Raw genomic sequence first — 9,586 nt, 5'->3', positions numbered from 1 at the left:
CTTTAAATGAAATTTGAAGGAGCATATGAAAACACTTGGCAGACATTACCAACAATGCTCTGGCTCTCAAGAAGTTCACAACATCATCTCCAATGTCTATCTCCAATACTCAAAGCAGGAAGGAGATCTAATTAGGACAATAGCCATTGACCATTTTCAACAGCAGGGCATTACATTTTCCCCTAGACAGTTTGAGTGAACATCCCAACAGGAAAGAAACAAGAGGAGACTGAGATAACAATGCAGCATAAATTTATTGAGTCTTAAGGTAGAAAATAAAGCAATGCATGGGGTAATGGATCTGGTCCAGGCTGCTACAAGAGCAGCTCGTACTCAGACATCCCCTCACCAGAACGGGATGCACATCTTCCTCCCTCACATGGTGAGAGGGAGAAAAAGCAGGAGCATCTAAACGTGCTTCAGGATGAACCCATTGTACAGAACAGCAGGAGATAATATGGACTAATGACGATGAAAAGAAAATGGAAAAAGAAAATGACATCACAGGGCCATGTTTCCAGACAACGCAGGTTTTGCAGCAGGGCATGAGAGTGTTCAGCCCATCTGAAAAATCAGGCCATCAGCTTCATCCTCAGTCCAGCATCTGGCTTCAGGCTTTCCTGGGCAATGGGCTCACAGGACATCCATCTCATCCTTAGTAGGGCAGGCACCTCCTGCCAGAGAAACGGCCACCCAGGCCAGACAAGCCAAAGCCACCAGAGGAGATGGGCACTCCCTCCTCACTCAAGATGCTGCCCACGGCAGCGGAGGTGCTGGAGCCCACAGCGGTGTTCTGGGGGAAGGAGCTGAGGATGGGTCCGGGCAGGGTGACCACCACGGGAGATGGTTCAATCACCACTCGGGAGTCCTGGCACTGGCGCACACAGGGCTCGTTGCAGCTGTTGGCCAGCGGGGTCGGGCCACAGGGACGGCACAGATCGAAGCAGGACATGGCTGTGGGATGGAGGTGGACCTGGAGAGGGAACAGCAAAACACAGCGTGAGCATGAGCAGCAGGCTGGCAGCCTGCTCACCAAGAGAGGATACACAGGCTGGGGAGCAGGGATAGATAGTGCTGGGGCAGGGAAAGTCTATAGCAGTCCAGATCCCCAAGAACCCCAGCAGATTCAGCCCAAGGCCTTCTTCCACCTCCTCCCACACTGGTAAGCAAAAGAGAGCAGGAGGGAGCACCGTCAAGGAGCAAGGCTCATGCCAAGGTTGGCATAGAGGGAAAGGCACATTGGAAAACAGAAGAGCAAGAGGAGAAGCAGAGAATGATGAGGTTGAGAAGGCGGCCACTGCAGTTCACCTTGTTCACCAAAGTGGAGAAGGTAAGAGAAGTGGATGAGGGATCCTGATGCTGGACTGGCTTTTATACCGATCTGGACCGCCCCAGGCCTAGAGGTACCATTACTGTGAGATACCCAAGCTCATCGTGTATGCAAAACTTGGGAATTAAGTAAATAGGGACACTGATTTTTCTTCCCTGCAATTCTCCCTTTTCATTTAACTTTTCATGACATACGCATTTTGCCACACAAGTTCCTTTCAAGTGACAGGATTAGAGACCAAAATTTTTCCATTGGAAATGATACGTCAGCACAAGCAAATGATGCATCCAGCAGTGTGCAGTATCCAACTACAGCATTTGATGCCAACCTTGTACCCTCAGGGACTTTGCTTTGAAGATTTAAAAAATGCATGCCTCATGTTGCCTTCCAATCCTAAAATACAAGTCTTAATAAGATTTTCCTATGAGAGGAGTAGCTGCCACCATTGCTTCATGTCTCACCTAACTCTGCCAAAATTAAGTATGAGCCTTCCCAGGCAGGTTGAATATACCCTGTTGTGTTTTAGACTATCCAAAATTTAACATCAGGAGACATTCACATGTTCTTTGTCCTTCTCTCTCCACCTGTGAAGTTTCCTGTAGCCTCCAATTGACTGCAGATGGCTTTTAGAGGAGAGATGCTTCTTAACACACCAGCAAAGGCCATTGTTGTGGACTCAGGTCTGTTTCTTTTTTCTCTTCAAGGCTTTCAACAAATTCTGGTTTGAAACTCCATGCTAATTCAATAGACATCACTAAAATAGCTTGGAAACTTTAGCATTCCATAGCATCCCAAGAAGGACACCTAAAGTCACCACCAGCTGCTGTTGACCAAGAACAAAAGCAAGATGCCTGTGGATGCAAGTAGATGTCAAGATCCCCATCTGCATCTCATCACTCTCACACAATTTTCCACGTGGAAATCCTACATTCAGTGCTCACAATCGTAGTCTGCCCAAAGGCCCTGGTGCCCTCCAGCACCCTGCTCCCCTCACCATGTACTGCAGACATCGCTTTCCCTCCCCTGTTACAGCTTTTCAGCACACTTTGCTCCAGCTCAAAGCTCACAATGACTCATGACTGTTGGCAAAGAGTACATTTCCTGAGGGGCTTCTTGCACAGTCAGACTCAGGACTTTTTTTCACGAAAGCTACTTGTTATGGAAGACAAGCCTTTACCTACAGTGTAGGGCATTGCAGGGCTTCCCACAGCATTTGGCACAGCAGGAGAGCTGCCCCTCAGTGCCTCAAACAGGACTGGGAGGCACAGACAAAAAGCATCACTTGTGAAGGACTAGAGCATATGGGAAGAACTATGTAGCTTCTTTCTCCCTGCACTCCCTTAGGCAGAAGCAATCATGACGTGGTGAAGTGAAATGCAATAATATAGGCCACACCACTCATGGGTCAGGCTGTGTCCCTCTCTAACATTGGTGGTCTGGCAGTTTGGGGCAGAAGGGCTAAAAGATGCAGTGACTGCAATTAAGAGAATTTCTCTTTTCCTCATGTGTGCAAGGGTCAGACACTGAATTCCCAAACACCTTCAATTCATAGTTGCAGCTCAGTGGTCCTACAAACACAGGCAGTTACTGTGTAGCAGTTTTATCATTGCTGAGGAATCAAAAAGTGGGGAGTAGGACTACAGGGAAGATCTGGGAGCAGAACTGAACTTTGCAGTCCAGAACATCACATTTCACCTTGGAGAGCATGGTTGGGCATCGCAACAGTGAAGAAACAAAAATAAACTGAGATTACAATGCAGCACAAATTTTATTGAGTCTAAAGATAGAAGAAAAAAAAAAAACAAACAACAGTACATGGTAAAAGGATCTTACACCCCTTCTCCAAAACGAGATGCATATCTTTCTCCCTCGTATGGTGAGAGAAAGAAGAAGCAGAGCCATCTCAGCTGGCTTCAGGACAAACCCATAGCACAGAACAGCATGAGACAATATGAACTCATGATGATGAGAAGAAAGCAGGAGAAGACATCTGCTGGCCGTGTTTCCAGACACATAAGTTGGCGCCCTGGCTTCCCTCTCTTTACCTGAGGGCACAAGGGTGCTCAGCCCATCTGGAAACACTGACTAACAGCTCCATCCTCAGTCTGGCACTCGGCTTCGGTCTTCCTGCGCAATGGGCTCACGGGACATTCCACCTCATCCTTAGTAGGGCAGGCACCTCCTGCTAGAGAAACGGCCACCCAGGCCAGACAAGCCAAAGCCACCAGAAATGGGCACACCTTCAGCACTTAGGATGTTGCCAACAGCAGCAGATGCTGAAGATCCCACAGCAGTGTTCTGGGGGAAGGAGCTGAGGATGGGTCCGGGCAGGGTGACCACCACGGGAGATGGTTCAATCACCACTCGGGAGTCCTGGCACTGGCGCACACAGGGCTCGTTGCAGCTGTTGGCCAGCGGGGTCGGGCCACAGGGACGGCACAGATCGTAGCAGGACATGGCTGTGGAATGGAAGAGGACCTGGAGAGAGGACAACAAAACACAGTGTGAGCAGCAGCCTGGCAGCCTGCTTGCCAAGTAAGGAGGCACAGGCTGGGAAACAGGGATAGGTAGTGCAGGGACATAGAGAGGCTTGGCAGTTCAAATCTTCAAGAGCCCCAGCAGAGTCAGCCCAAGGCCTTCTCCCACCTCCCCCCGCACTGGAAAGCAGAAGAGAGCAGGTGGGAGCACCATCAAGGAACAAGGCTCACACCAAGGCCTGCACGGAGGCAAAGATTCAGTGGAAGCAAGAAGGGCAAGAGGAAAAGCAAAGAAAGAGAAGAGTGAGGAGAAGGCCACTACAGTGCACCTTGTTCACCAAGGAGGAGAAGGCAAGAGAAGTGGATGAGGGAGCTTGGTGCTGGACTGGCTTTTATACTGATCTGGACCACCCCAGGCCTATAGTACCTGTTTCTCTTGTAATTTGTGTACCAGCAACATGCTCACCTTGCATGCAAATCACTCCCCACTAGAGACACAGTGTTTAGGATTGATCCTTGCAATGCTCTCCTTTCATTTCCTTGCTTATGGGATGCCCATTCCTCCTCTGATCCTTTCATTTTATCTTCACTAATGTTGCAAATGATGTGTCAAGCAGAGTACTCTTTACTCTCATATTTTGTACATTAATGGTATTCTTCTTGAAAGCAATGCAATCTTCCTTCACTCTGTGTCGCTTTATCATTGGCTTGTCTTTCATGGGGCCATTTAGAAATCAGAATAATGCCAGACATCCTAAATTAGTACATGATCAGAAAAAAATGCATTGTTTGCACAACTTTCCAAGCATTTTTTCCTAAGACTTGTCACACACTTCGCATCTTTGAAATAAATTTTACATTGAAACTTTTTTTAGTAAAAGCAGAACCAAGTCACATCCCTCCATAATGCAGATCTTTAGCTTGCTCCTTTTAAGAAAGACTTAGGAATTTGGTACAACTAAGAAACAGTTTTTTAAAGCGATCCAAAATTATTTTACAAAGCGCTTATCTATGGAAAAAATACTTCTCAGTATCCAGTGCTGGATATTATTGGGTATGGGCTATTGAATTAGTAGTTTCCCATGTCTAATTAGAGGTGTATTATGCTAAGGTTTTATGTACAGGAATAATAATTTTGTGCCCAGAACCTCCACTTATGTTATTCAGACACCTCTTTTATAGGAAATAAATCAAACCAATTTACATCACGTGAGAAGATGGCATCCATGTAATTGCTTGGACACATATTTGTTGATTTATTACCATATCCTAACACAGGAAAAACAAATGCTTCATTGAGGTGGTGTACCAGACAATCACTTCTATTAGACTCAAATAATTTGAGTTGGTAATTTTGGCTTAAGCAAATGAAGAAAAATGAAGAATGTCTGAAGCAAGCTTTTCTGAGAAGAGTTTCGTTTCATTTATGAAAATGGTGCTTAATTCATCACATCTGCAGCAAAACAAGAATTGAACTAACTATGAACGGATCAAAATTATTTTTTTAGCAGTGTTGCTACAAAATACCACATCCTATGATGTTATTTGGTGATTTTTACTCTAAGAGTTTAGTATTTATTTTTCTGTATTTAATAGTCTAGCTCACTCTCATTCTCAAAAGATTTTACAACCATAAAACAAGAAGAAATTCTCAAGAGTGCAGCCCATGACTATCACTGAAGTGAAATAAGTGATACCCCATCCCTGGAGGTGTTCAAGGCCAGGTTGGATGGGGGCCTGGGCAGACTGGTCTAGTATTTGGTATGGTGGCTGGCAGCCCTGCCTGCGGCAGGGAGGTTGGAGCTGGATGATCCTTGGGGTCCCTTCCAACCCAAGCCATTCTATGATTCTATGATCAGTTCTAGGAAAGAGTTCGTACAAAATACTATTTCCTGCTGAAAAGGTATACTTGACTTAAGTTAAAGTTTTCTACCTCACAATATCACCATCACCATCTTTCATTCACTTCCATTATACCTTTAGAAGCCACCAAGGTGTGTCTGCCTGAAGATCCCTGGGGCTGTACAACAATACTGAAGCTTCTCCCTCGGCTTCTTTAAAGAATCAAGCTTCAAAGTTAGTCCCAAATATTCATTAATGGTTGAGACATAAAGTGCATATACTGTGTAAATATTCCAAGTATATGACAAAATTTAAACAGGCATGTCACTTGGATAATAACTTCACTTTAAGTTTGAGAGTCATGGTTACTCCCTAAGCAGACAATATTTAATAACCAGGGTTATTAAATTTTTCATTAAAAAGTAGTTTTGTGTGTCATAATGGCAGTGTTTAAAAACTTCTGGAGCAGATCTTCAGCTGCTCCAAATTCTTCTGACTATGTAATGCAGCAGCATCAGGTAGCAAAATAAAGTTGGAATGTGCTTTTTTGGAGACCATCAACACAAACCAGCCACTTTCCCAAGAATCAGCCTGCTGCTGTACCTGTTGCCACTTCAAAAATATGTGTTTTATACAAATTCTGCCTCTTTTTGCTTCCCTCCCTTTGTGTTTCACCAGTGTGCCCATCTCAATGAAGAGTAATTTCCTTACATCTGCTGAGAGAAGACAAACTAAAGGCGTTTACCTCCAGAGCTGGAGCCAAACGTCTGCTCCAGCCCGAGATCACACCCAGTGATCCCACAGCAGGTGGGCTCCTTCTTGTCTCAGAAGGAAGGGTTACAGACTTTTCCTTCCATTGAAGTCTGAAATAAAAGCAATTGTAATGTACTGATGTGCTGTCTAGACAACTTAGATGATTATTTTAGAAACGGGCCTTTAACCTTCCTCACCTTTTCTGATGGGTAAAGCATTACTCTTCAAGCTCTGCTGGCCCCCAGGATGCTCACTTGGGCAGTGACCCTCACTAAGGGGTCTGTCAGCAAGAATCAGGGTGAAAAGCTGCAACCACCACTGATGACAGCATTTTTTCCTGCCCCCTGTGAAGCTTATCTTTGTGGCAGAAACTGCATTTGACAGCCCACAGGAGGAGCTCATCAGGGAAAGTGCCTCATGTACCCTGAGATCTGCCTTCCAGATTTCCCCATCTGGGGTTGTTTACCTGCTTGTTTGCTTCTCTCATAGAATGGTAATTTTTTTTCTGCAAATCTCTTCCAAATTATAAGGTGTGTTGGAAGGATGCCTGGGGCAGTAAGTCTTATCAGGAAGCTCTGTGACCTCCTTAGATCAAATGTCATATCACAGGTATTCATTAATGATTTATACATGCAGAGTGCAGTGCTATTATATTTAAAATATGGTTCTGGCTTCAGACACCCATGAGTTGTGCAACAGCATCCCTTCAAGATAAACAGATCACAGTCACGCATGTCATTCCTCTCATCAGCTCCTAATCAGGTCATGATTTCTTGCCTCATAATGCATTTTTTTCCCAACATTGTGTTCACACTAAAATCCATTCACACCTTAAACAGTCTCAGGTTACCCCAGTAGATGTCATCATTACAATGATTTTTACCACCAAGAGTAGAAGTCATTGTAACCATATTTTTCTCAGAATAAAAGTCATATCTATTATGGATTATTTTCCCTTCTCATAAGCTTATTTCAGTGATAATTACTTTGGGATCTAGATGTGGAGCCCCTCAGATGTCTTGTTGTCAAGGCAAATGTTTTCTAAAAAAATCAGTATTTTTTAAAGCACTCTGGCTTAATCAGGAGCACTTTGGGCAATGTTTTCATTCTGTCTCCCCAGGATGTCACTTACAGCTTTCACCTGGCTCCAAAGAGACTCACGGGGATCTCAGAGGAAAGATGACAGGGAATCACTGGGCTCTGCATGAAGCAATACTGAAGATATGGCCATAAAATAAGGACAGTCCCATCTACCACCGGCCATGCCCAAGGACCCTACATGCCTAGGGGGAGTGAGCACATATGATCTGATATATAGGGAATATATTTTAAATATATTATATTTTCTTTGTTCCCTCATTTTAGCTCTCCTACACACCATGAGATCTTCATCCTGCCCTGGAGACCAATGGCATAATCTGGAGGCAGACAATCATAGCAGTCAGCTGTTTGGACAAAGCTGATGAGCCAGGATGACTCTTTCTCTCTCATAATGCCAGGATTACATTTGTAGCTAGGTGTGAAAAACTCCTGGCAGAGTTTGATGTACCAACTCCTGAACTATGCAAGTCAGTCTCTTTGGACAAGGTAAGGTGGCTGGGGATCTCTCTCATAAGAGACAGGGAGATTCTAGCATAAAAATTCTTTGTGCTCCATCATCTTTCTCTTAAAACCATTCCATTTCTTTAATTGCCGGCATTCTCTCTCTCTCTCTCTCTCTTTTTTTTTTTAAATATAACTAATTCAATCCCTTATTCTCATCTTCTGAATTATCCCTGTGAAGTAGATGCCTTTGTAAAGATCCCAGAGCAATGACAGCCATAGGAAACAGCTGACAGAAGTTTCTGATTAAAGGATTCCTATGCACTTCGCAAGCCTTCATTAATGATTTATACATGCAAAATGCTTATTACCATATTTTAAGTATCCAGCACGATTGCAGCATTTTAAAGCAAAGTTACAAAGTCACCCTGAAATAGGTGTCAAGGTTATTAATATATATTCTCTAGTTATGCGTTAAGGTGCTTGCATCACATGCTTTTTTTTTTTTCTTTTGATTGGAGTAGCTTTGCAGTGTTGGCAGGCGTCTCAAAATAGGCAGCTGAAATCACATTGCAGAGCAAGTCTGAAACTTTTCATACAAAACCATCTTCTCAAAAGTCACTTGAATGAAAACCTACTTGCTCACTGTCTGTGTACAGTGTTCTTCCCTGTCTAATGTCATGTATGAATGCATGATCTGCTCACCTTTCATTTCATTTGCATTTTGGGAAAGGGGCTTAGAAAGACCTGAAGCATTCATATGCTCAGGTTGAAAAAGGAGCAACAAAAGGAACATTCTTCAATTCCAGAGGCTGTTTCCAGAGTTAGGAGAATGACTCAAGAGATGGCTTAGGGTCTTCTACATTTCCAAGCAAAGAAACCTGCAGGCAGAATATGAATCTGTGTTCTATTTGGGTGCAGCCTGGCACACATGAGCAGGTGGAAGTAGAAACCTGCATGGATAAATAGGACCTCAAGCACAAAAACATCTTTAATCCTTCAGTCAGTTTAAGAACATTTCCACAAGATAAAATTCTCATTCCTATTCTTATTCTTTCCTTTGTTTCTCTCTAACTATTCTCTTCAGAAAAGCACATAAATTCACAGTAAGACAATTCTTTCTTTTTTAACCAACTATCACCTAAAGGATGACTCTCAATGTAGATTTTTATTAAGGGGATTTCTTTTCATTAAAGATCATTATTCCATAGTCATTAACTCCTAGGCATCGGTAATTGCTGTTTTCTTAAATGGCAGCTCAGGTTTCAAAAAAAGACATAAAAGCCAACATAGATTTTAACTGGAGATCATATCCTAAATCCTTCAGAGAGCTTTGAAAAACTTGGCACCTTTTTCTGTTCTACGGGGAAAAAAAAGGAAAAAAAGAAAAAGACACAGATAGAGTCTCCATCCCTATTGAAATGTTATGCTTTGGTCTGAACAAGTTTACCTTCACACAGGCAGCATTTATAATCTTCTCAGATGCTTATCATAGAATCATAGAACGGCCTGGGTTGAAAAGGACCTCAAAGATCACCTCATTTCAACCCCCTGCTGTGTGCAGGTCATCAACCAGCAGCCCAGGCTGTCCAGAGCCACATCCAGCCTGGCCTTGAATGCCTCCAGGTATGGGGCATCCACA

At 43.7% G+C, this 9,586-nt stretch overlaps 2 protein-coding genes across 2 annotated transcripts in view; both read right to left on the bottom strand.

Moving 5' to 3' along the window:
• Window positions 1–248: 248 nt before the first annotated feature.
• Window positions 249–3,640, bottom strand: LOC100542256 (feather keratin 1-like). The gene is made up of 2 exons (XM_010728157.2): window positions 3,571–3,640; window positions 249–973 (listed from the first exon to the last, which is right to left on the bottom strand). The coding sequence occupies exon 2, from the start codon at window positions 950–952 to the stop codon at window positions 656–658; it is 297 nt and encodes a 98-aa protein (XP_010726459.1). The 5' UTR covers window positions 953–973; window positions 3,571–3,640; the 3' UTR covers window positions 249–655.
• Window positions 3,004–9,586, bottom strand: part of LOC116217796 (feather keratin 4-like) — a 22,420-nt gene continuing 15,837 nt past the window's right edge. The window contains exon 2 of the mRNA XM_031557745.1: window positions 3,004–3,808. Coding sequence (XP_031413605.1) covers window positions 3,494–3,808 — 315 coding nt within the window. The 3' untranslated portion in view covers window positions 3,004–3,493. The remainder of the gene's footprint in view (window positions 3,809–9,586) is intronic.

Source organism: Meleagris gallopavo, unplaced genomic scaffold (genome assembly GCF_000146605.3).
Source record: "Meleagris gallopavo isolate NT-WF06-2002-E0010 breed Aviagen turkey brand Nicholas breeding stock unplaced genomic scaffold, Turkey_5.1 ChrUn_random_7180001955214, whole genome shotgun sequence".
NCBI lineage: Eukaryota > Metazoa > Chordata > Aves > Galliformes > Phasianidae > Meleagris > Meleagris gallopavo.
Note: the sequence above shows the minus strand (reverse complement) of the source record. Positions and strands in the feature narration are given on the sequence as shown.